The 25,363-nt window shown below is 50.3% G+C and overlaps 1 protein-coding gene across 32 annotated transcripts in view; it reads left to right on the top strand.

Moving 5' to 3' along the window:
• The window catches only part of NRXN2 (neurexin 2), a 351,610-nt gene that overhangs the window by 248,465 nt on the left and 77,782 nt on the right, over positions 1–25,363 (top strand). For all 32 annotated transcript variants that reach the window (XM_083477881.1, XM_083477882.1, XM_083477880.1 and 29 more), the window contains one exon: positions 16,761–16,942. In XM_083477881.1, coding sequence (XP_083334007.1) covers positions 16,761–16,942 — 182 coding nt within the window. The remainder of the gene's footprint in view (positions 1–16,760; positions 16,943–25,363) is intronic.

Raw genomic sequence — 25,363 nt, forward strand, 5'->3', positions numbered from 1 at the left:
GTTTTTGAGGTGCCGTGCACTCAGTGACAGAGCACCTGAAGGTCCCAGGTTCAATACCTGCTGGTGTCTTCGGGTAGGACTAGGGCAGGGTATGGCAACCTAAGGCCTGTGGCCGGATGTGGCCCAATCACCCGCTTCAGTCCGGCCCACAGATGGTCTGGGAATCAGCGTGTTTTTACATGATTAATGTGTCCTTTTATTTAAAATGCATCTCTGGGTTATTTGTGGGGCATAAGAATTTGTTCATTTCCCCAGCCCACCACATGGTCTGAGGGACAGTGGACCGGCCCACGGCTGAAAAAGGTTGCTGACCCCCAGACTAGGGTGTCTCTGCTCTGAGACTCTGGAGAACCACTGCTAGTCAAACCTAGATTTGCTTTTCTAAAAAAGAGGTGCAAGTGTTGAGGTAGGTGGATAGCCCTCTTGTTGAACTTCCAAGAACTGAATTGTGCTACAGATAGAAAAGCAAGAGAATGACCCTGGAATGATTTGCAGAATACCTTGTCCAGGATCCAACTTTTCTTGTCAGATTTTGGGAAGGGAGGAAGCCTTTCAAAATCTTGCCTTTTTTGGGAATGATTTTCAGTGAAAGTCAAAACAGCTGGTCTAACACCACTTATGTTTATGTTAGTTGTATACAATGAAATATTACTACAGTGTTCACTGTGCGATAGTAAAAGAAGCCTATTTAAAAACCAAAAACCCAAACCTAGATTTGCTTTTCTAAAAAAAAAGAGGTGCTGGGACTCAGTCATCTGTGTAGCCATCACTTCTGTCTGACCTGATAACTCTGCCTAAGGATGAGGCAGGTGCTTAAAGCATCAAATGGGCTGCCAAAAATGATGTTGGATTACCAGTGTAGTCAGGATCCTGATGATAATGGGAGTTGGTAGTCATAGAATTGTGGAGTTGGATGAGGCCCTGAGAATCATCTAGCCCAACCCCCTGCAAGCCATCCCTTATGGGGATCAAACCTGCAACCTCGGAATTATCAGCACCACATTCTAACCAATGTTACTGAGTGAGGATGGGCTCTCCATCCCTGGTTAAAACATCTGGCAGGGCACCGGGTTGGAGAAAGCTGTTGGAGTTGCCTTGGAAGGGGAGGGATCTCCCTCCACAGCTGCCCAGCGTCAAAGATTCCAGCTCTTGCTGAGACTCAGGAGTAGCTTCACACACAAAGCAAACCCGGTTCTGGCTTTTCCTCTCCTTGGTGGCTTGGGCAAGGCAGTGGGTGGAGCAATGAGGGGAATGGCAGCCTGCCACCGCAGAGACTCCCCGCCCCTTGGAATTGTAGATGAAGGAGGGAGTCTGGAATAGAGCAGCCTCCCGTGACTGGCAGCTGGAGTGGGGGCTCAGTGCCTGCGGTCTCCTCTTGGAGCCCTCTTCACCCCCCTGAAAGCCAGGGGCTGATTGAAGCCCCCACGCTCAGCCCCTGTTGCCTTGAAGGCGGAAGTGCCTCAGGTGCTGCAACGGGAGGGGCGAGCCAGAGCAGCCGCCACCCCCAGCGCTGTCTTCCCTCTTCCCTGTTGATGCTGTCAGAAGGAAGTGGGGAAAGGCTTGCAGGAGAAATAGAGAAATCTCTGCCTTTAATCTTGGATACTTATGCTAATGATGAAATTTCTATTAAGTTTCTAATGATCTTTGTCAGTTTCCTTGGTTTAAAAATAAACCCCCATTAGATCCCATTATTCATGCCATAACAGTGCCATTCATGGTGCGCCAGTGCCGGTATCAATATTTATTTTATAAAAGCAGGGAATTAATGGGATGAGAATGGCGTTGTGGCATTCGTTATTAGTACACCTGGATGGGGGCGAGTGCGGAGTGGGGGGGGGGGACAGGGGGAGAAGAAGAAGTGACAAAGACAGCCCGACTCTCTCCGGCAGATCCAACCTTGGAGGCAGCTGCCTTGCTGCTTTCTGGGCTGCCGCAGTGGAAAGGGGAGAGCCCTCCAGGGATCCACAGAGCTTCTGGGTCAGGTGTCAGAACCTCCTTGCTGGCTGGGGAGATTGGCACAAGTTGCCCAGTTTCCTGCCTCTGTATCGCGGGCAGCCAAGAGAGGAGGTTCCTCGACACGGAGTCAAATCCCAGTGTTTACCTGGGCAGCTCCTAGAGCTGAAAGCAGCCCTTGGGAATCCCAGATACCTGGGACTGCAAGTTGAGGAGGTGTCTGGGACTTCCTCCCCCTCTCGCTGCCTTGGGGCTGGTGCACTGTGCGAGAGCAGGTGCTTGGCATGCGGAAGGTCTCAGGTTAAGTACCTGGCAGTATCTCTAGGGGATAGGAAGGATCCTAGAAAAATCACGCTGGCCTCAGTGGAACACCAGCATGAGCTGGCAGGAGGACAGCCCTTCTGCATTCCTCCCCTTCATTTAGCCAGACCCCTGTCCTCTGATGGTGATGGCCACTTTAGTGGAGACTCTCCTCCTCCTCCTCTTTAGTCAGTTCTTGTAGAAGGAAGGCTATAGGCTGTCTGCCTTTTCACCACAGCCCCCTTGTTCCTTGCCCAACTCCCTGCTCAGTCTCTCTCCATCTGCCACTACCTAGCAACACGCCTGTCTGCCTTCACACCTTGACTGCTTGACTAAGGACTGTTAGTTCACCCAAGTGGCAGCTTTTGGGGGACGCAGCACCCATTACCAGCTTGCCAGGTCAGCTTACCCTCTTCTGCCATGGAGATGGGCACTTGTGGAAGGCAGTGGGCCTAGGTGGCACCATGCTTGGTGCAGACTCGTTGCTCTGAGGATCCTGGGCCCGTCTCTTTTCTTGCGGCTTGTTGAAATGCACTGGGGAGGAGGGGAGGGCTGGATGTCAAGCGCATCCTCCAATTCCAAGAACTCAAAACGTGTGATGAGGATTCAACAATGATCACCGTGATTTAGGTTGGTTGGAAGTTTCTGAGCAAAAGCAGCATGTAAAATGCTGGATTTTACATGTTAGCACGTCATCATAACCCTCACTTAATTTTTCTATCAGCAAGATGTAAGGTTTAGGCTACAATCCTATAGGCACTTATTGACCTAGGAGTAAGCTGCACCAAACTCAATGGAGCTTATTTCTGAGTAGGTACACAAAGAATTGCACTGCACGGCTAGCTGGTGGCCTTTTCAAAACCTGAATCTTCTTAAAATACCCATCAGTTTCCAGTTCTGTGCAGAGGTTTGTTGGAGCTTCCTGTGACACCCTGACGCTTTGGGGTGAGGATGGGGGCAGCCTTGGTCACCTTTGGATACCTTCATCTGCACTTATGCTAGGAACACAGGAGGCTCCTTTTCCCCCAGTCAGACCTATTCCGGTCCACCTGGTTCAGTATTGTCCACACTGACTGGCAGAACCTCTCCAGCATTTCCGGTGGAGGGGGTGGGGTCTCCCCAGCCTACCTGGAGATCAGGGATTGAACCTGGGACTTGTGCCTGCAAAGAAGAAACTCTAGCACTGAACTACAGCCCTTTCTGTCACTATCAGCAGCTGTCAGCTGGTGGATCAGAGCCATCTCTCCTTCCTTCTGGTTTGAAGAGTCTAGAAAAAGTAATTGGAACTATGCCATATTAATCTATATTCTTTGTCTTTGTCTTTTGGCTCAGTTGTTTCATGGGGAGCTCCAGTGTTTAGAAACTTTGCATTGCATGCAGAAGGCCCCACGAGGTCCATTCCCTGCTGGTAGCATCTCCAGGGAACGCTGGGAGTGTTTCCCTTCTGAAACCCCAGAGAGCCACTGACAGTCAGTGCTGACAGTTCTGGGCTAGGCAGATTCAGTTGTCAGTACAAGGAAGCTTCCTGTTTACTACATGCAGGCCACAAAACCCTTTTCATACTTGTGGACCGCAGGAACCGTTGGTCCAGCAGCCCACCTTGCAGAAGTCAGGGAGGGGCAGACCACTGACCTGGAAATGACCTGGGCCTCCTGTCTGGTTTTGCCTGGTGTCCACCAGGTTGCTGGAAATGACCTAGTCAGTTCTGATAATTTCTGAGCCGAACCTTTCTTGCAGAGCCCGCAGTGTAGGTGAGTGGGCTTGTGCTTAGGGGCCAGGCTTAACCAGGTCCAGTGTGTTATTGGGTGAGGGGCTTTCTAAATATTTGGTGGAGGTTCACTGGAGTCCAATAAAATTCCTCTCAGGAATCCCCCCAAAATGCCTGCATGCCCAGGACTTGAAAACCCCTCACCAAAATCCAGAAAACTCCAGCTTTTGTGGTATCCCTAATTTCCAGCGACCAACCTTGGTTGCCTGGGTAACCGGCCATTTGGGATTTTTCCTGAGCTTTTCCACTGGGCTTTGAGCAGCAGCAAAGGCATCTGCAGGGGACGGGGCTGCATTTCACCATCATTGTTTTTTATTTATTACCTTTTTACCCGCTGCTCAAGGTACTTGCGTGGTTTTCCCTCACCCTCAATTTTTTCTGTAGTAACCCTATGAGGTGGTCTTGGCGAAGAGAGTGCAGCTTTCTAATTTAAGTGGCGATTTAGACCTGGGTTTCTCACTTCTGACGCTCTGGACACTGCACACCACTCATTTCTTGCCTGGCCTGGAGGCTCTGATCCTATGGAACTCTTCTGGGGTCAGTCTTGTCTCTTGGGAGGTTCAATGTCTGCAATGGTTCAACCTTCCTTCCTTGTGATCTCTCTCTTACACACAGCTGCAGAGTACCTGGTGGGCTAGAGGGGGAAGCCCCTGGGGACTGCCCCTGGGCTAGAGGGGGAAGCCCCTGGGCACTGCCCCAGCTCTGGTCTTCGTGAAATATCCACATCAAGATTAGAAGTCAATGCTGTCACTTCACTTAGGACTTCTGTCTCTGCCTCAGGTTCAGGTGAGGCAGAGGAAGCACTGAGGTGATGGCTAGAGGCAGTCATGCATTGACAGAGGGCCCAATAACTGGTTTGTTTGTTTGTTTGTTTGTTTGTTTGTTTGTTTGTTGGGTTTATATCCTTCTCTCCCTCCTCATTTAATCCCCACAACAACCTTGGGAGGTAGGGTTGGGCTGGGAGGCAGTGACTGGCCCGAGATCGCCCAACGACCTTTGTGGTCAAGTGGGGATTCGAACCCTGCTCTTCCAAGTCATAGCCCAACACTCTTTACCACTTCTCAACACTGACTCTGGTTGGTTGTGGATTGTTTGTTCAGAGAGATGGTGCCAAGTGAGAGGGTCTGCCCTCTCCCCAAAGGGTTGCCTTTCCCATGGGTGTGTTTGTAGATCCAGCTTTGGCACTGAAGCACCAAAGAGCACCCAAAGCATTGACCATGCTGTTCACCACTTGGCAGCTGTTGTGCCATTGGCAACCTCCTCCTGGGCAGGGGTCGCTTGGCATTGGTTCTCACTACTCAGTTAACCTCCAGACTAGGTTAGAATCAGAGGTCACCTAGTACATGAAACCTGCTCCTGCAATTTCTTGATCACAGGACTGCTTTTGAAGACCGCTCAGAAATGCCTGTGAGCCCAATATATGACTGACTGGACCAGCCAGTTCAGAGACAACCTCTCTGGCTCCAGCTCCGTTTCTACTCCCGATTCAAAGTCATCCTGGGGCCTTGCCTGCTGAACAGGGGGGCTTCTGCTCAGCTACTTCCCTCTCTAGTCATTTGCCATTTGCACCCTTTGATAGGCAAAGGTACTCTCCACATGCTCATTGTGGTTTCTCATGCCGCAGGGGTGTGGAGAGGACACCTCCGGTCCAGCTGGCAGGTCTTCAGGCCCCTCTGCAAACAGCGGAGGAAGCAAAGTGCCTCTTTGCAGCTAAGAGCTCCCTTAATAGCTGAGTGCCCTTGAGAGCTGACTCCCTCCCCTGGCAGTTTAAGAATTCCCCTTTGAACCCCTGGCAAAGATGCCTGCCAGCCTCTCCCCTTTGTGGCTGCAGGGTTGTGGGGCTGCACGGTTTGCCCAGGGACTTTTCTCATCCGCAAAGGGGTCTGGGGGGAAAATCACCTTCCACCCTACAAGTTCCCCTCTTGATCCCAGAGGAGTATGGTGTGGCTGGCAGTCTGCACATGCTCAGGCGATCACTTTACAGATGCCCCTGAGCAGTCCTGGGAGGACAAGATTTTGCTGTTGGCAATTGGACCCCATCCAGCTTCCTGTCCCACGCGGTGGAGTGACACGTCCCTTGATGACCAATCCCTCTTCTTGTTCTTGCCATGCTCTGGTTTCCTCCCGCTTCCAGTTTCATCCCCATTTTCCCAGGCCTTAATGGGTGATGAATTATTCATTGCTGCCCCTTTTCCCGCAAAGTCTCTCTGGGAAAAGGGGGGGGTAGGATCTTCGCATCTCAGCGATGACCTACATTTTGATTTTCTTTCTGCATCTCTCTCCAACTCTCCCTTTACAGAGGGTGAGCAACCAAGGCGGGGGGGGGGGGAGAGATTGGGGAATTCACTTCAGACCCACCCAGCCACTCCCTGTGCAACATTGTGCTGGGGAAGAAGGCCCCGGGGGTGAATGGCTGCGCCTCCAAAGAAGGGCAGGGCTGCCACTGGCTCTGGCTTCCGAGCTCCTAGTGAAAAAGGAGTCTGAGCAAAGACCTGAAATGTCTGTGCTGCTGCAGTGGCTCATACCTCCCACTGGGGGCCTGTCCCCATCCCCCCCCCCGCTGCCACCTTCAAGGTACCCCTGCATCTTCTCCAGTTGGCCTAGAGACTGGATGATGTTCAATATCCCACAGCTTAAGAGCACATCGTGAGGCACATATATTTGGGCCGGGCACATGGTTAGAGCCTCCCTTGCAGGACCTCCATGATGTGAAGCCAGCTGCTTTTGGACTACAACTCCCATCACCCCTAGCTATCAAGACCACTGGTAAAGGATGATGGGAATTGTAGTCCAAAAGCAGCTGGACACCCAAGCTTGGGAAGCACTACTCTATCCACACCACCACACTGGCTTTCCAAGGAGGAACTGGAAACCAGGCAGGGACCAACTCCAGCCATGCCAAAATGCAGGGATAAAGAAGACAGATGGGGTGTTACACAAAGGGAGCCCGGTTTCTTCCTGTCCCTTTAAATGGACCGGGGGTGGGTATTATGGCGGCCCATTCACCCTCCTTGTTTGCTAGCTGTGCTGTGGGTGCTCTGTGGAATGCAGGAACAAAATGGGTGGCCTCTGCCTCCACAGGGCTTACAGCCTATCTCAGCCGTCCTCAGTCTGGTGTTTTGGGTTGCAAACCCCATCCACCAGCCCTGACCCTTGGCCAGCCATGCCAACTGAGACCGCAGTCAAAAACATGTGGAGGGTGCTGAGTTGGAGAAGCTGGTTGTCTGAGAGATGGGGAGGAAGAGTGGCGATTGGGGGTACATTTCGAGGTGCCTTTCGAGGTGCAATAAAGGGGGGGCTAGTGAGAGTTTTCTGAAGGAGGAAGCCAGCATGTCTGTGGGTTGGCTGCTGACTGAGGGAGGCAAGGAGAGCGCATTGCCTGTAGTCCTTTGCTGGATTCAGCCAGTAGGTTGTGGCTGAGCCGGGGCGAAGGAAGGGCCTCTGGGAGCCAGGACTCCTGGGTTTTTGTCTCCAGCTATGAGAACAGAGGAACCCAGCATGGCAGGAGGAGGCGAGGGGTCTTCAAGGAGGCTCTCTCCTCTCTGGAAGGGGTCAGGGCTCTGTCCACTGATCAATACTTGGAACAAGCGGGCTATGATTGGAGGGGGGGAGATTGGCTGAGCAGGCTTAGGCGGGCAGCTGCCAGGAGCCGTCTGCAGAGCTGCACAGGCATGAAATATGCATGAATTTCCCCCGCCCCAGCTGAGCGGCCTGCTCCGTGCATGGCACGTTTTGTTTTCTCTCCTAGCTGGGGCCTATTCTGTGCTTGCAGCAGAATTGGGTGGGGGAACACAGGGCACTCAACGAGGGTGCAAACAGTCAGGCCCAGGAGGTGGCCCTAGGAGCGGAGAAGGCCTGAATGGTATGGCAAAATTGTTGGGTTGGGGGGGTGGCAGCAAGGAAGGGGCTGTGCCATTTTCCAAGCTGCAAAATGCCTCTCTTCAGGTCTGTGGGGGGAGGCAGTCGTTTGAGGAGTTGTCCCCCTTCCTATTTAAAAAAACGTTCCATAAGTTGAAATCCAGCACAGCATGGAGAGGGCCGGATCAGGGCAATTCTCCCTGATAATCTCACTTTCTACTTCCATGATAGGTGTTCATTTTGGGATGGCCACACTTTCTTTGGAGCGTCTATAGAATGTCAATGTCCCATGTTTCTTCCAAGCTCCCTCCACCTTTTGTTTGCCTGGAAGGGGAAAAAACACCCTGACATTTTAATTTTATTTTGTATGTTTTTATCATATACAGTGGTACCTCGGGTTAAGAACTTAATTCGTTCTGGAGGTCTGTTCTTAACCTGAAACTGTTCTTAACCTGAGGTACCACTTTAGCTAATGGGGCCTCCTGCTGCCACGCAATTTCTGTTCTTATCCTGAAGCAAAGTTCTTAACCCGAGGTACTATTTCTGGGTTAGCAGAGTCTGTAACCTGAAGCATCTGTAACCCTAGGTACCACTGTATTTGGTTGTAAACAAATCTGATATTTTTCCTGAATTGTGGTATATAAATATTTTTGTAAATAAAATAATTGTTGCTGTTGTTGCAAAGAAGGGGACAGTCATACCCTCTTCGCCAGGTGTTGGTGCTCTGAAGTGCCTCCCTATCCCATTTTTCCCAGAAGTGTTCAGGGCCATGTTGGGAAGGGGAACTGCTAATTCCTTGGAGCCCCTTCTCTGTTACCTTTACTGGTTGGCAGCGTTTTATCGCCCCATTTATTTTTATTGATCTTTTAATTTGTGCTAAAGTGCTTTCTAAAACAGCCATTTATATATTTAAAAAATATGCATGTAATAAGGCTTAAAATGAAAGGGTGGCATGGTACTAATGCGAATTTTTAAAGAAAAAATCTTGCCTTTTTCCGATCACGTAGCATTTTAGCAATTGGCCTCCTCCCCCGATTGAAGTACTTCTTGTTTAAAAAATTCGCCCAGAGCTCTGTTATGTTACTCTTCATATTTGCTCAAAATGGCAAAAAGTATTTTTAAAAGCAAGCTGTTCTGCGCAGTCACCTCTTGCAACCGTCTGCTATCAGAGAGAGCCAGAAGACAAAAGTGATCTGAGGGGGAAAAGGCAGGTAAAATGTGAGCTAATCAAAAGCTGAAAAGGAGGCTTCCAGTCTCTGCAAGTCAAACATAAAACGGTCTAAGCAGGAAGGTCCACCTCACAGAGTCAGCTGCAGAACTTGAGGTGTCAAGTAAGTTAGCGAAATGAATTATGTATCAAATCTATAAAATTTTCAGCTAGCATTTTTTTAAAAAGCCAATCGAGATGCCAGGAAACATTTCTTTCAGATCAAATGGATTGATGACTTTGAAGAAAGACTATTCCACAATAAATTTGGACTTGGAAATAGCAGCTTCCCTCGGGGGTAGCCAGCCTGTGGGGACTGGTGATGTTGTTAGACTCCCATCAGCATCACCATCATCACGGTTGTTGGGCCTGCTGGCTGCCAGGAGTCTGACAGTGTTTGGAGGGCGCCAGCAGTGATGTCAAGTGCAAAAACTTCCACAGAAAATCTTCCGAAATAGAACATTTCCCAGTGCTTCATTTTTCCACATAAAATCTTCCGTTTCAAAAGTTCATTAACAGCACTATGAATGGTTGTTTGTTGCAAATACAAGCTTGGCAATTTCAAAAATTTTATCTTTGTTTACTAAGCACAGGTAAAACAAAAATGTTTAGATTGTTCTGTTATGGCAGCAGAAAGTTTTCCAAAGCAAGCTAAGAAACTTTCTGATTCAAATTACCCTGTGTAAATTATCCTCATTTGCAAAGGGCAGAAATTCATTTCCAAACTTACATCACTGGCTACCTGTTCCTCATTTCCAGTGTGTTTGAATTTTAAAGGGATGCGTTATAAACTAATACTTGGGTGGTATTTTACTTCCTGAAGAGCAAGTCAGATATAATCATATAATGGTATACCAGTGCTAGAGATGCAACCCTGGTCATCATCCTAGCATTTTTTTTATGCCTTTTGGACTTGTCCAGACCTCACAAATTTATTGGATCTCTACAACAAGTGACATTAGAAAAAAAATCTGTGGCTACAAGTTGCCCATAGATCTATTTGTCAGCCTTCTGTAAAATGGATATGTAATGGACAAAATATCTGAGATCTTCAGGGGGAGTTTTTGTTCATGGGGTCCCCTGCAGCTCAGACGCATGTCTCGCACCCAGGAGGACCCAGGTGCTCAGTGTTGCAGGCCTGATTCTGTGGAACTCCTGGCTGAGAGGAGACCAGCCCACAGCCTGTGGTTCGAAGGCCCTTGGCCACAGGACCTTTCCTATTTCAGCAGGCGTTTTAAGGACACATTCTGTTTTTATTATTCATCCTAATTGATCTTCTCCATTGCATGCTTTTAAGTTTTTATGTACACTGCTTACAAACTATAGTAATTAAGCGGTATATAAATAGCTTTAAATATAAATAATTAAATACTCCAGGTCATGCATTTATTAACAGCAGCTGGATCGGTTGGAGGTGGAGAAAGATTAAAAACCCACCCAAGATTGATAAATGGCACATGAAGATATGGAACTGAGCTTGTGTGGTCTATTGCACCAATGTGGTCAGAGTAAGAGGGGGCAGACAACAAATTGGCCTTTTTATACAGAAATCGAATCTCCATTCTTTTAACATAAAAGAGACATGAGCACAATCAGGGAATCACAAATAAGCACCGTACCAAATTTAACAATGGATTTAAAAAAAAGATTAGCTGAGAGGAAATGTTCACTTGTTCATTCAAAACATGGCAGGATGTGCAGGCAGGGAGAGCGCAGTGCTGTCAGTTGTGTTCCTGCAACTCAACTTATGGCCTGTAGCAAAAGTTGGATTGTGCTGCCAGGAGCCACCCCTGTCTAGAAGCCCCCAGACAAGGGTACTTTCAAAATGGGTATACCTCATCTAAACTCTGAAGTGGTACCTTCTACCTTCTCCTTGTATGGCATGAGTTGATGGTGCCCCCCTGCGTGTGTTTACTGGTCGGCCAGTCCCACTGAGTTCCGTTGCTCGTATAGCAGCCTTTGCCTTTGCAGGGCCAAAGCAGCTGTGTGAACAGTCACAGGAACAGTGTAAGATAGCCAATGCACACATGCTGCCACCTCACCTGCTGCGTGAGTCAGCCCATTAGCAGAGGAAACTGCAGAGGAGGTAGCTGACAGAGCTGGGGTGAGAACTAACAGGTTCCTGGGTTCTCAGGAATCGGGAAGGTGCCAGGATTGGCATCCCTTGAGACCTCAGGAATTCGTCCAGCCCTTTAGAAAGGGGAGGCTGGTGCCAAGGCCCCCCAGCATGGAAAGGGATGGGTGCAGTTTGGTTTGGGGAGGGCAGTGCGGAGATGAGCCCTCGCCACCTCCATCCTTCCCTGCCCGCTGGCATCTCGGTTGCCCCTCCCAGTGCGCCTTCTTCTTCCCCTCCAGGTTTGGTTGCTGACAATTTCTGAGCTAATCAAGGAGGCTGACAGAGATGGATGGGTGGCGAAGCAGAGGGGGACAGTTGGCCTTGAAGGCCGCCTTTGTCGCTCAGAGGAACAGGTCAGTGGAGAGGCTGGCAGGCCATCGCCCCTGCACAATGCCCTTCTCCTGCCAGCTCACGGGAGGGTACAGTGACCAGTATGTGGGGAGTAGGTTTCTTAAGGACGGTCCTTTCCCTAATAGTCTTAATGAACCTCAGGCATACATAGAGAGTTTTGCAGCCGTTGTTGACTTCAGAGGTGCTCAAAAGCAGCCCTCTGTCGCCCCCCACCTTGCCAGGCCTCTTCCTAACCTCCTGCAGGCCCAGAAAAGGGGAAGGCCTTGCACCTCTTTCTGCCTCCATCTCCTTCCCAGTTTGCTGCTTGCAGCACACTCTGGAACCGAAGTGAAATTTCACATCAGTTAGGAATTGGGTGAACTGTCAGGACTTTGGTTTTTGAACATTTTTAGTCTTTTTGTTCTTGTTTTTTGATGGGGAAGGGCAGGGCACTTCTGCCTCCCTTTAACCCAAGTGTCTCTGCTTTTATGCCTCCTTTTATTACTGTTTTCTTTACTTGGTTGCTTTGGTTTCCTAAGTACAAAAGAAGTTGTTTTGAATGTTCTTGAATTCTGATGAAACAGATTAGCATTTGGAGGAAATGTTTCCTCCTCAACTTGCACCCACAAGTGTTTTCTCCACAACTTCCAGGAACCTCTGACTTCCACAGGAGAAGCTGCAAAGAAGGTTTTTCCCTTTGCTGGTAGAGGTTGGCTGGGGCAAAGAGGTGACTTTCCTTCTGCTGGGTGTGTGTGTCACCTCTTGGAGGTTTGACGTACGCAGGCTGCTACATGCTTTCACCCTCTTCAATCTCATATAACCTGCAACATTTAAACACCTCTGTAGCTGAGGGAGAGGAAAGCCCCTATTCCATATTACTCATTGCTGGAGTTGAGAAGAGAGACCAAAGTCTCCCTAGTTAGTCTAGGGCAGTGGTTCCCAAGTGGTGGTCTGTGGACCACTCCCATAGATATACCAGAATTTTCAAAAGTAGGGGATCCATGGCTTGGCTTTTGAAAAACAGGGGGTCTGCATTACTTAGCTAATTGGGAACCACTGGCCCAGAGGGTGCAGGGGAGGCAATCAGCCTTGCAAATAAGCCCAGCCGAGTTACGTCTGTACTTGCTGCAGATGAATGGAAGCCCTTTCTCCACAACCACTCGCCTCTTTGCAGGCATGTTAAACAATAAACTGAAAGCTCTCCTCTCTTTCCTGTTCTGTGGGCACTTGAGGCTAATGGAGGAAGCACGTTGTTTCAGGGGAAGTCAGCTCACGATTGAGGTCATAGAAGCTGTCTTATGCAGAGGGCAGAGGAAATCAGGACCTTGGAGAGCTCCCAGTGAGCCCTGCTGGCAGGAAGAAGACTCCGCTCTTGCAGGCAGCAGGAGCCAACTGGCCAGGCCTGTGATGGGGTTGGCGCCGTCTCCTCTGAGGACCTGGATGGACTGCGGATGGGACCTTGCCAGACTTTATGGTCCTTGATGCCTGTGAGGCTGGAAATACGGAGTGAGGCTGAAAATATGGAGGCCAATGCAGGAGCGTTGATGGTGGCAGGGCTGTGTCCTGGCAGCTAGGACCCCCAAATTGGCTACTGATGATGATTCCCGCTCCCAAGGCCCCACTGTCGAGGGTCACAATGGGCTGACAGAGGTCAGGCAGAGCGACTCGCCTCGCCTCCACTGACCTGCATGGTTTCCAGGCTAGTCATGGAGGGAGGGACTTCCTTGGCTCTGGAGGAGGGAGAGCAGGAAGCAAGGTGGAAGGCCTGGTCACCTGTGGCTATTGTGCAAGGTAGGAAGTACAAGGCTAGACTCAATCCCAGGTGCAGCGATGGGAGTCCAAATCTCTTCCAGTACTTTTTTTTTTCCTGTGGAAGATTTCCAGCTCCGTAAGCCCATTCCAATAGGATGCCAATACAATGTTAGGAAATCTTGGCATTTTCAAGGTTTTTTTTTAGCTCTGTTTACTAAATACAAGTGAAACAAACTAGCAAGATTAGATCACTCTCCAGGGCACAAGGGAATTTTCTGGTGCAGATTGCCCTGTGCAATTTAAGACTAATTTCATAATTTTCCCAGAAATTGCACACATCTGCCAGGTCCTCTTACAGGAAAAGAGAAAGTTATTCAGGGCCCAACTGGGGAAGGTCTCCCTGGAATCTTTTCTTCAAGAGCAGCTGGACTAGGGCAATGGGGTGAGGACTTCACAGTGTTGCCCAATGTTAGAAACTCAGATATATAAGCTACTTGCCAAATGGCACCTTAAATTTGGGTTACGGTCGCCACAATGGAATGTGTAGGCACCTTTTTTGTGGTGCGATATTATTATTCTTCATTTCATTTATATACTGGTTTATATTTTAAAGAAAAAAATCTCAAAGTGATTTATAATACATTAAAAATTCAAATAAAGCAATCCAGAATAAAACAAATTCAGGCTTCAAAGGAAATATTTCAGATCCTTCTCTAAGTGACATTTGCTTTCCCCATATTTATTTACCCACTTAATTTATAGAACTGCCCCATAGCAAAAGTAATCTAGGAAGCTAGTGTGGTGTAGTGGTTAGAGTGTCGATCTGGGACCTAGGATATCAGGGTTAAAATCCCTGTCCAGTCATAAAGCTCACTGGGTGACTAGTCACAGCCTCTTAACCTTCCTCACAGGGTTGTTGTGGGGGGGGGGGAGGTTAGCCATACGTATATTCCTTGGGGGATAAGTGGGATATAAATGCAATAAATAAGCTCTTCTGCTTGCCTGCTTAAGAAAGCAGGAGGGGCCAACCAGGTCAGTTGACAACCTGGTATCCAGAGTTCTCCACACAGTTAGATATGCACCAGTAGCAAAACACACCTGGCACCTGAGGAATTTCCCCTACACCTCACCCATCTGCCATCGGCTGTGCTCCTCTAGAAAGCCCCTCCCCTCCAAAGACCTGGCTCTCTAAGCTGAGGTGTCCACATGTTCCTCAGTTTCCTTTAGCTCAGGGCTCAGCAAACTTTTTCAACAGGGGGCTGGTCCACTGTCCCTCAGACCTTGTGGAGGGCCAGACTATATATATTTTTTTGGGGGGGGGTGAACGAATTTCTATGCCCCACAAATAACCCAGAGATGCACTTTAAATAAAAGGACACATTCTACTCATGTAAAAACACGCTGATTCCCAGACCGTCCGCGGGCCGGATTTAGAAGGTGATTGGGCTGGACCCGGCCCTCAGGCCTTAGTTTGCCTACACATGCTTTAGCTGCTGCTGCTCTACTTGCGTTGCTTGAATGTGTCTTTAGCTCACGGGTTGGCCGGGACTGATAGACGCTGTAGTCTGAAACGTCAGGAGGGCACTGCGTTGGTGAAGGCTGCTTTAGGTGGCTGTTGATCACAAACCTCTTTCAGAAGCCGTTGTGAATGCGCGGTTGATATGCGCATAATCATGGGGCTGGAAGCAGCCCTGCTGCATGTGGGAGGGGGGAGAGCTGTATAACCATAATTAATTTCTTGTTTTTGGTATTTCCAACAAAAACCTAAAGCACATTGGTTACAAACAATCTAAGCCAGGATGCTAAGATAATGATCAGATTATGGGCGGGGGCAGGTAAAAAGGGTTTTACATTTGCCACCCGCCACCTCATCTGCCACACCTCTGGGTACCAGAATTTGGCTCCCTGGGGCCTACCCTCCCAGGCCTATCTCTGGCATCCTGAGAAGTAGCCCCCATTCTCTCCCTCCCCCAATCCTGGGAGCATGATAGCCTTGAGCCACTTCTTTAGGGAGCAACTCCACACATAAACACAGATCCTGCTTCTGTTGCCTGACTAGCTGGTTGTTGGAAGCCGAGGCAGTGGGGCAAGCTTCCAGTCTACACTGGTCTGCCAGGCTAGAGGTTACAACATGATGCCTGTCAAGGCCATGTCCTGAGCTGCTCTGAGGACCAAATGAGGCTGGCTAGTTGAAGTGGGGTCCCACCGCCTGTTTAGGTTTTCAGCTTCAGATCCCACCAGCCAAGTCACTTGTTGTAGTCCTTCTGCCTGCCTGATCAAACAACCCACCTCTGTTACCTCTTGTTCCAGAGGATGTGAGGTGCTGAGGAGGCCAGTGGAAGCCAGCCATTTTGTTAGCTTGGCAGGATTCCTGGAATGGCAGAGGCGTGTGCCTGGTGCATCTTCAGGCAGCTCTGGGGAGCCTGTTGAGGCCTTCCAGCTCTCCCCATCATCCTTGAACATGAGCCAGACTGGCTACTGGGAGTTGGGAGTCCATCCACCAGCATCTGGAGGGACTTCCTAGGTTCCCCCGGCCTGCTTTGGGGGCTCGCTCCTTCCTCCCCATGAGACACTCAGGGATGTTGGTAAAGGCAGCTATTATTCTAGAACAGACAAAGGTATCAGCTTGATGGAGAGGCGTTGGGGGGTCCTGGCTAGGAGAACCAGAAAGGCAGCCTGAGCGTTTGTATGTGAGGAGGAGCTAGGCTTGAGGGGTGATGGATGGCTCTGCTGGAGCCCATACCTCAAGGAGGGCTGAGGGGAGGGCTGGGTGGCCAGGAAACGAATGGGCCTGTCTCAGCCCTTATCCCTCCAGGTCCATCATCCCTAACCTGCTCCCTCCCACCCCCAACCTTGTTTTTGCGGCAGAGATGGGCAGGGGACATGAAGGGGCTATCCTGGTGGGGCACTTGGGCATTGCAGGTTGAGGTGGAGGTTACAGGAGGGTGCCAGAATGGGGGCTTCCAAAGTCTATCCCCAGCAGTTAGGTGCTGAAGGTCTGAGCTATGCTTCTCCCCATATGGTCCTGAGATTTCCATTCCCCAGATACTGATAACTTCAGCGGAGAGGGCAGATAAGACCCAAAATATGACAGATGGAGTCCCTGAGCATGGATGGCTCCCTATATTCCAAATTGATGTCTTTGTCCCTCCAGACTCCCATCAAAGGTGCTCCCCCCCCCCCGGGTTAAAAGCCAAGAAAGATCCTTCACTCCCAGGTGTGAGAGAGCTGGATGATGGCAGAAGCACTCTGCACATGTTCCAGCACACTCATCGCCATTCCTTTTGTGCTGTGTGTTAAGCAGCTGTGCTCTGGTGAAAGCGAGCCAAGTTGAGCCCTTGCCCAGAGCAGCTTGTGAGCGGTCCGAGAGATCTCAAGTTTAATCCCTGAAGTTTCGTCCTCCACCGGTAGGTGGAGGATCCCAGAGGCTGCAGTAGACCTTCCTCTCTAACTTTTCTCTTTCTTCCTCTTTCCAGCTGGGACGACATACATTTTTGGGAAGGGCGGGGCGCTGATCACCTACACGTGGCCTCCCAATGACCGCCCCAGCACACGGGCCGACCGCCTGGCCGTGGGTTTCAGCACGCACCAGAAGAACGCCATCCTGGTGCGGGTGGACAGTGCCTCTGGCCTCGGGGACTACCTGCAACTCCACATAGTAAGGATGGCAGAGGGGCTGGGCTGGGGGAGGGAGGGAGGGAGGGAGAGAGTTGGTGGGGAGGGGATCCAGGTGGGGGAGGGCCTGATTTTTCAAATAAGCTCTGGGTTCAAAACTGGTGCAAATGACACAAATCCTGGGGAACTGGGTTGTGAGGTGAGGGGAGGTTGTCCAATTTCAGATGTATGTTTTCCCAGACACTCACAGGGGGACAAACAGAACACATCTCCCCACGCCCACCCCTGCCAGCTCATGAATGGCTGCTGGCAAAATATATATATATTGCCAGCAAAATATATATATCGTTTTCTCATTTTACAAATATTTTAACAAAAAAAACCCAAAATCTTTACATAATCAATCTGCATTTCCCTCGACTTCCCTCCCTTCCTTTCTGTGGTTACTTATTTTATGTCTGTTGTTACTGCATATCCAATTCGAGCCTATTTTCTAATTTCCCCTTTTTGTTATTTCTTTCTGCGCGTGTTTATGTCAATTCTGCTAATGTTTTAAGTTGTTTACAATACATCTTCAAATAGTCAATAAATTTTCCCCATTCTGTTTTAAAAAGTCTCTCTTCTTGGTTTCTTATTCTTCCGGTAAGTTTCGCCATTTCTGCATATTCCATCAATTTTAATTGCTAGTCCTCCTTGGTTAGAACTATTTCTTCTTTCCATTTCTGGGCATAAATCATTTGGGCAGCCACAGGAACATACATATATAATTTTTTCTGTTCTTTGGGTACCTCTCCACCAATTATACCTAAAATAAAAGCTTCTGATTTTTTACAAAAATTATCTACAACATTTCCCCCCCAACTCATTATAAATCATTTCCCAGAAAGATTCTGCTACCTTACATGACCATCACATATGGGAAAATGTACCCTTCATCTCTTTACATTTCCAACAGATATCTGGTTCTGACTTATAAATTTTTGCTAATTTACTAGGAATCAGATACCACTTATACATCATTTCCATGTGATTTTCTTTTATCGCATAGCACACTGTAAATCTCAAATCCACATTCCACAATCTTTCCAATGCTGCCATTTCAATATTATGTCCTATATCCATAGCCCAGAATCACTGATGATTCATCCTTTGTTTGCCATTCTGATAGCATTTTAGACATTACTTTTTGATTATTTAGCAGGTCTTTTTCTAGTTGAGAGGTTTGATTTGTAGGTCACTAGCTGTTTAAATACACCCCTTTCCTCACCCAGATGGGCCTATTTCATGGGGAGATTTGGCAGGGGCCGAGGCCTGAGGGTGGGTTGCCACTTCTGGGGCTTGTGAAAATTACCCCACCCCACCCCCGCTGCCCCATTATACATCTTCAACTTTCACCTTCTTGATAGGCAGTTCTAGATGGTATCTGAAAGTGTGGACCATGTTGCTCTTGCCACCTTCTCTTTGGCAGGAGTGAGTGGGGGGCTTGGAACTTCAGTTGCTGAACTGCCTTGCCTTGCACATTGGACTCGAGTAGGATGGAGACCATTTGGGCCCTTCCAAGTTGTTCTCTGTCAACAGATGATGGCTGGTGTTTGTGCATACATACCCCCCTCCCACAGGTTCAGCCCTTGATTGTTTCTGTCCAGACCTGTATCCAAACCAGCCTTTGCATGAGCTCCCTTAGAGCTCACCCCTTCAGTCCCAGTTTTTCCCTGTGTTCTGGGGTTGTGTGCTGACAATCAATGTGCCTTTCCCACATCACCAGAGTGGGGCACAACAGACCCCTGGCTCTTAAAAAGAGGTGTCCTGGAGTCAAATCCTGCCCTTTTTCGTTTCTGCTCCAGAGATGTGGGCGCTTGCTGTGGTCCTGCCTGGACCTCTCCATGCGCTCAGACACAGCATCCTCTCCTGCCACTTCTGCAGCCCTGGGTTGTGCTCAGCTCGAAACAAGACCGGCCCAATTTGCACACTGGACAAATAGGCCCTGCAGGGAGCTGCCCTGCACCACCACTCTGCATACACTCCGATACCATCTTCGCTTTTGGCACTGAGCATTCCTTTCAAGTCCCTGACTTCGGGCAAGAAACAAAGAGGGGCTGTTAGGACAGGATTCTCACCCCCATGTTATGTGTTGCTGCTGTTGTTTAAAATATATTATTCTTTTAAAAAAATAATGGGGTGTATTTGGGTGGGCCTGCACGTTGCAGCGGGGGTGGCCTGCCTCCCTCCCTCTTCTGCTCCCGGCTGGACCCCTTCCGCTATTCCCTTCTGCCTCTCCCGATCTCTCCAAGCAGGGCAAACTGATTAATTCCTTGCCCTGTGTGAACGCAGCGTCTCAAAACAGGCCGCAGGCACCCAGTCCATCTCTGTGTCGTTCCTATTAATATTTATGCATTAATGGCTGCGCATGATATTGGGAGAGGAGGAGGAAGAGAGCTCGTTACTTAATGAAATACTCATTGCCCGGAGGGGGGAGCAGGATGCAGGAGGCTAATTTCTCCCTCGTGTGCATGGCTGTGGTCGGGCGCCCTGGATGGCGGAGTGCAGAGTCATCTCTCTTGCTCCTTCTCTGAGCTGCCATGGATGCAAATCGACGTTTCGTTGATTAGGTTTGGGTATGTTTTCAGGTATATGGTGGCAGCCTCTCTTTTCTCTTGTGGGGTGGGGGTTCATTCCCCCCCCCCCTTCGAGGAGACAACATGCCTGGATGAAGTCTGCGTTTTGTTTCAGCAGGACAGGCATTCTGCACAGATCCTGGATTTGGGAAAATTCAAGCCGATGGCCTGAGATGCAGCCAATTGGCGGCCTCCTCACAAACACACACTTCCCTTTTATGTAGGGCTTTGGCTGCAGGTCACCATGAGGCAGGGCTGGTGTGTTTTGGGGGGCAACAAGCAGCATTTGGGTGGAGGCTGCCCCATCAGCTCTCCTTCACACCCCCCCCCCCTTGGCTCAGCCAGGAAGAACAAAACTGCCATGAGGCTTAGCTAGCCATGGTATCCAAATCCAGGGCGTTGTTTGCGACAAACTCAACAAGTTACAAATCTGTCATAGCTGAAGCCTGGCTAGAGTTTGGGCATTGTGGGAAACCAAGCTGAATGGCAGCTTCCAAGCTTGTTTCTCTGCATCAGGGAAAGAGAGAAATGGGAGCAGCTGAGCAGTGTAAACCACGAAAAGCCGAAAACCCTGGCTTACTGGAACATTTAAAGCGAGCCGTAAGGCAGAGGCCTCCCTTGTTCTCTTAGAATGGCAATGGCGCCCACCTGAGAGGTGTCGGAACTGAATTCTGGTGAGTTTGGCTGAAGAAAAGCCCTGATTGCATTTCTTTTGCATGCCTGTCTTGGCCAGAGGCAATCGCTTGGGCTGAATCCCTTCTGTATTTGCCCCCTCCCACCTGTCAATCACCTGACACCAGGCATGGAATAAGTGAAGCTATGGATGCCAAGAGTGGGCTCATTGTGGTTCCTTTCCAGCTGGGGCTGTAAGTTGGCACTGCTGGAATGCAGTGCCTTTTTCTGCTGCACTGCTTTTCACGGGAACAGGCACCATATTCCCGCAGCACAAAATTGAAGCCATGGCTTCAGGAGAGCAGTCAGGCTCAGCACACTCTTAAGCCTCAGCAGCCAGGGCTACATCTGCCCTTTGCCTAGTGTCAGGTGACAGGTAGGTGGGTGTGGCTTGGCCAGACAGCCTTGTAGGCGGCAGCATGGTGGGTTGATGCTGCTCCTTTGGTTGGTTGGTCAGTGCAGTGCAAGCTCATTGGCCAGGAACTCCATGTTGACTCTGCTGGTGCATTTGCACCATGCTGGTCTTGCCGCCTGCTCCCTCTTCTAGTAACCGGCAGAGACGTGGCCAGCCACAGGTCAGTAAGCAGCGCCATCCCACCCCACTGTCTGCAACTCCTTGTGGGCCAAATTCAGGAGCAAGCCAAAGTGGGCCTGGCATTCCCCATTATTAGTCTGCACCCAGAAGCAGGGCCAGCACTCTGTGCAGAATAAACCGTACCTCTCATGACTTACTTAGAAGTTACAGCTCTGTTAGTTCAGCCTAAGATTGCATTAGCCTTGTTTGGGGCTGTGTCACACGGCTGACTCATGTTCAGCTTCAGACCAGTTACAGTCCCAAGCTGCTTCTCACTGAGATCTGCCATCCTGTGCCTTTCTCTGGAGATGTGGAGGTGTTAAGTCTCCTTCAGCAAAAGCAGTGAAAAGTCTTTTGGCACAACACATTTATTATGAACTCATGAAACCTGCCTAAGTAAAATGGTTGGTCCTCAAGATGCCACAAGACCCTTTGCATTTTATTTGTTCATAGCTGTTTTTGCTTAGATGTAGAACTTTGGATTTGGCCCAGCTGGATTTCATTCTATGAATTTCACCCCAGCTTTCCAAGTTGTCCAGGTGATTTTTGAATTGTACAGTGGTACCTCTGGTTGCGAATGGGATCCGTTCCAGAGCCCCATTCGCAACATGAGTAGAACGCAACCCGCGTCTGCGTGTGCACGGGTTGCGATTGGCCGCTTCTGCGCATGCGCGTGGTGTCATTTTGAGCGTCTGCGCATGCGCGAGCGGTGAAGCCCAGAAGTAACCCATTCCGTTACTTCCGGGTCGCCGTGGGACATATCCTGAAAGAACGGTATGACTGTATTCCTTTTTCCTGAGGTGTTATCCCCTCCTCGTCCTCCCATGTTTGGTAAGCAGAAATACAGAGAGAGGGGCTGGTACAGAGTCAGAAAGTGAGTTTCATGGCTGGGTAGAGATTTGAACCTGCGCCTCCCCCATTTTGTCCACTGCTCTAACCACTAGGCCACTGTGCTGAGCTGCAGCTGTCAAGCGGGACTTGCCTGGGGGCCAGCTTTGGGTCCAGCCCTTTCTCTGCTGGGCAGCACTAAGGACTGAGAGCTGCAGGGGGAGGGAGAGAGGCACTAGGACTCCTGGGTCCTCCAAGACATGGCCAGCACGAGCGTTTTGGCCCTTTATCCAGTCAGGGAAGCAGGGCATGTAGCATCAAGGTGGCCTACAGGTTGGTGCCCTCGCAAGGGCACCCACATCTTCCCAGCTGCCCTGTGGCATGTGCCGAGCGAGGGTGCTGCCACTAATCCTGTCTGGCAGGAGAGCAGGCAGGCTGGCGCAGAGAGTGCCCAACGTGTCAAGCAGGCCCCTGGGGCGGCCTCCGCTACACTCCGGCGCCTTCGCCTCACATCCTCATCTTCGTCACGGCCTCGCCAGGCTAACGTGGGCTGACAGCGTAACCTACTGGTGCAGACATGCTGGTGTCTGTTCCTCACACTGCCAGGCTCCTCAGGTCCAAGGTCCTCCCGGGGGTGCCCAGTGGGTAGCTAGTCAGCTGGGAAAGGGGTGGCAGCAAGAGCCCTGCAGCTGGATCTGGCCAAAGGGGGGCCCATTGAGTCTCGTCGGCTAACCAGATGCCTACAGGCTCTCCCCACCTGTAATCCGCAGCAACTGGTCTTCAGAGGTTCGCCACCTCTTATACTGGCGGGAGAGCACAGCCGCTTTGGATAGCAGCCATTGATAGCTTTATCCCCCATGGGTTAGAGTGAGAAAGTGGGTACTCTGAGGCAGGACTCAGAGGGAAGTGGCACTTACTGGTGTTCTAGAGAAAGGGAGCCAGGACTCCTGGGGTTTTACCCCAGGCTTGATCAGATGATTTGGAATCTATAGAGTGTTCCAAAGCCCATGGGCACTGGGAGGCTGGGTTCCCTGTTAATTACCCAGTTGTCATTCCCTGTGGCTGCTCCCCCACAAAGAGGTCTGGATGTGTGTATTTGGGATGATGATGTATTATCTGTCCAAAGAGAATGGCCACATCTTGGAGGACCCAGGAGTCCTAGTGCAGCTCTCAGTCCTTAATGCTGCCCAGCAGAGAAAGGGTTGGACCCAAAGCTAAGACTATTCTAAGATGGACCTGGATTGGAATGATCATGTCTTCTCTCCTCTCCTCTCCTTCTCCCTCTCCTTTTCCCATTCTCTCCCCCCTTCGCGCACGCTCTCTCTCTCTCTCACACACACACACACACACGCACAGAGAGAGAGAGAGCCCTGCCTATCCTCCCAGGTGTAGCCATAAAACTGCCGTCACATTTACAAAGCTAAGCAGGGTCCGGTATGGTTTCAAATTAGGAGTGGGACCGCACATTGACATTACTGCATTGCAGGGGGTTGGGCTAAATGACCCTCAGGGTCCCTTCCATCTCTACAATTCTGTGATCCTAGGATCGCCTGTTATACCCCCTGTGACCAGAATTTCATTCTCTCTCTCTCTCGCTCGCTCTCCCTTCCTTCCTTCCTTGGGGCTTCCCTCCCACTCCTCCTCCTAACTCACATTGCATTAGTCTCTGCCCCTCCCCTGTCCCCCAGCTACACACACACACACAGCATCTCTGCCAGGCAGGGAGCAGTCCATCTGAGAAATGGTGCAGGTGCGAGCAAGGGGATGCCTTTGGGCAGGGGGGGGGCGGATCTTCAGCCACGTTTCTCTTGCACGGCCTTCCCTCTGAGGGGTCTTTTGCAGGGACCACCAAGCCCTGTTCTGTTTCCAGGGTCTGGTGTTCCAAGGTCTACTTTCCCTGCCTCTATGGAGGCTTCGTTTGGTTACTCTGCTGGAGAGGAGTCTTCTTCCTGAATTCCTCTGGCCCTCTTTTCATAACCAACCCTTGTGCTCTCACACAGCCCCAGTTCATTTCTCACACAGCCCCAGTTCTTGGGCAGGGCTGGATTGCGCCCTATAGGTGGGAATCTGTCCCTGCATGCCAGGCCTGCCTCTGGGATGGGCAGAATATTGAGCTGCAGACACTGCCTTTTGGCTTCCTTTCCCACCGCTAAGTAACCCCACTTCTCAGGGTCCTTGGAGGGAAGGGTGGGGACTTTCAGACAGAGGTGCCGCTTCAGCCCAGGTGCAAAGTCACCGCCTGCATATTTGGGATTCTCGCAGGGAGAGGCAAGGATGTCCCTCCTTCTCTTCCTCCCCCCTTCCTCTCTCTGAGCTGCTTGCAGCTGCCACAGCAGACAAAGCCCCTCTCTGCAGGAGCCCTCAGAGCCTGGGCGATGCGCTTGAGCCGTGACACTTGCACAATGGCGGCTGCCAAGGCACCCCTCTGCGGCTTTGGAGGGGAGACAGCCAGTGCGGCTGATTGGCAGGGGGCGCTGAGCCCACGGGTGTGTGCGTGTTTGTGTGTGTGTCTGCATGTGAATGTCCATCTGTGTCATCAGCCACCAGAGCAGCATTTCTGCCTCTCCAGCGCATGGTAACGCGTGCAGCGTGCCGGAGTTGGCATGCACCTGTTTTGTTCTGCACACAAAGAGAAGAGCATTGTGGCGCTATCTGTATATGGTGCACAGAGTTAATTCTTTTAACACAGTTGGGGGGGGGATTACAAGCGTCAGGGGACACAGGAAGCTGCCTTTTGCTGAGCCAGACCACTGTACCGTAGAATCATAGAATCATAGAGTTGGAAGAGACCACAAGGGCCATCGAGTCCAACCCCCTGCCAAGCAGGAAACACCATCAGAGCACTCCTGACATATGGTTGTCAAGCCTCTGCTTAAAGACCTCCAAAGAAGGAGACTCCACCACACTCCTTGGCAGCAAATTCCACTGTCGAACAGCTCTTACTGTCAGGAAGTTCTTCCTAATGTTTAGGTGGAATCTTCTTTCTTGTAGTTTGGATCCATTGCTCCGTGTCCGCTTCTCTGGAGCAGCAGAAAACAACCTTTCTCCCTCCTCTATATGACATCCTTTTATATATTTGAACATGGCTATCATATCACCCCTTAACCTCCTCTTCTCCAGGCTAAACATGCCCAGCTCCCTTAGCCGTTCCTCATAAGGCATCGTTTCCAGGCCTTTGACCATTTTGGTTGCCCTCCTCTGGACACGTTCCAGTTTGTCAGTGTCCTTCTTGAACTGTGGTGCCCAGAACTGGACACAGTACTCCAGGTGAGGTCTGACCAGAGCAGAATACAGTGGCACTATTACTTCCCTTGATCTAGATGCTATACTCCTATTGTACCGTCAAGCTTAGTATTGTCTACTCTGGCTGGCAGCAGCTCTCCGGGGTTTGGGGCAGGGAGTCTTTTCCCCAACCCTACCTGGAGGGATTGGGCCTGGGGCCTTCTTCATGCAAGGCAGGCACACTTTCCACTGAGCTGAATTGCCCTCCCCTGATCTGCCCCCCTTTGCAACTTCTGTGCTTTTCTCGCTTTTTCATTGCTGGCGAAGGGTCTAATCCTGCCTGTATTTTAACGAATAAGGAGGACATGAGGTGTGATGTGCTAATGGGATGTGGTGCGTTAATGCTGCTGCTGTGTCTGTGTGCATGCTGGCCTCCTCCCTCCAGCTGTGGGGGTGTGAACACACTTGTACATCTGTGCAGAAACTGAACATTGTCCTGTTGAAAATGTTAGGACTCCTGCACTGCAGACCCTCAGGGTCAGGAGCTTCATTG

The sequence above is a fragment of the Podarcis liolepis genome (assembly GCF_965112155.1).
Source record: "Podarcis liolepis genome assembly, chromosome: 15".
Lineage (NCBI taxonomy): Eukaryota > Metazoa > Chordata > Lepidosauria > Squamata > Lacertidae > Podarcis > Podarcis liolepis.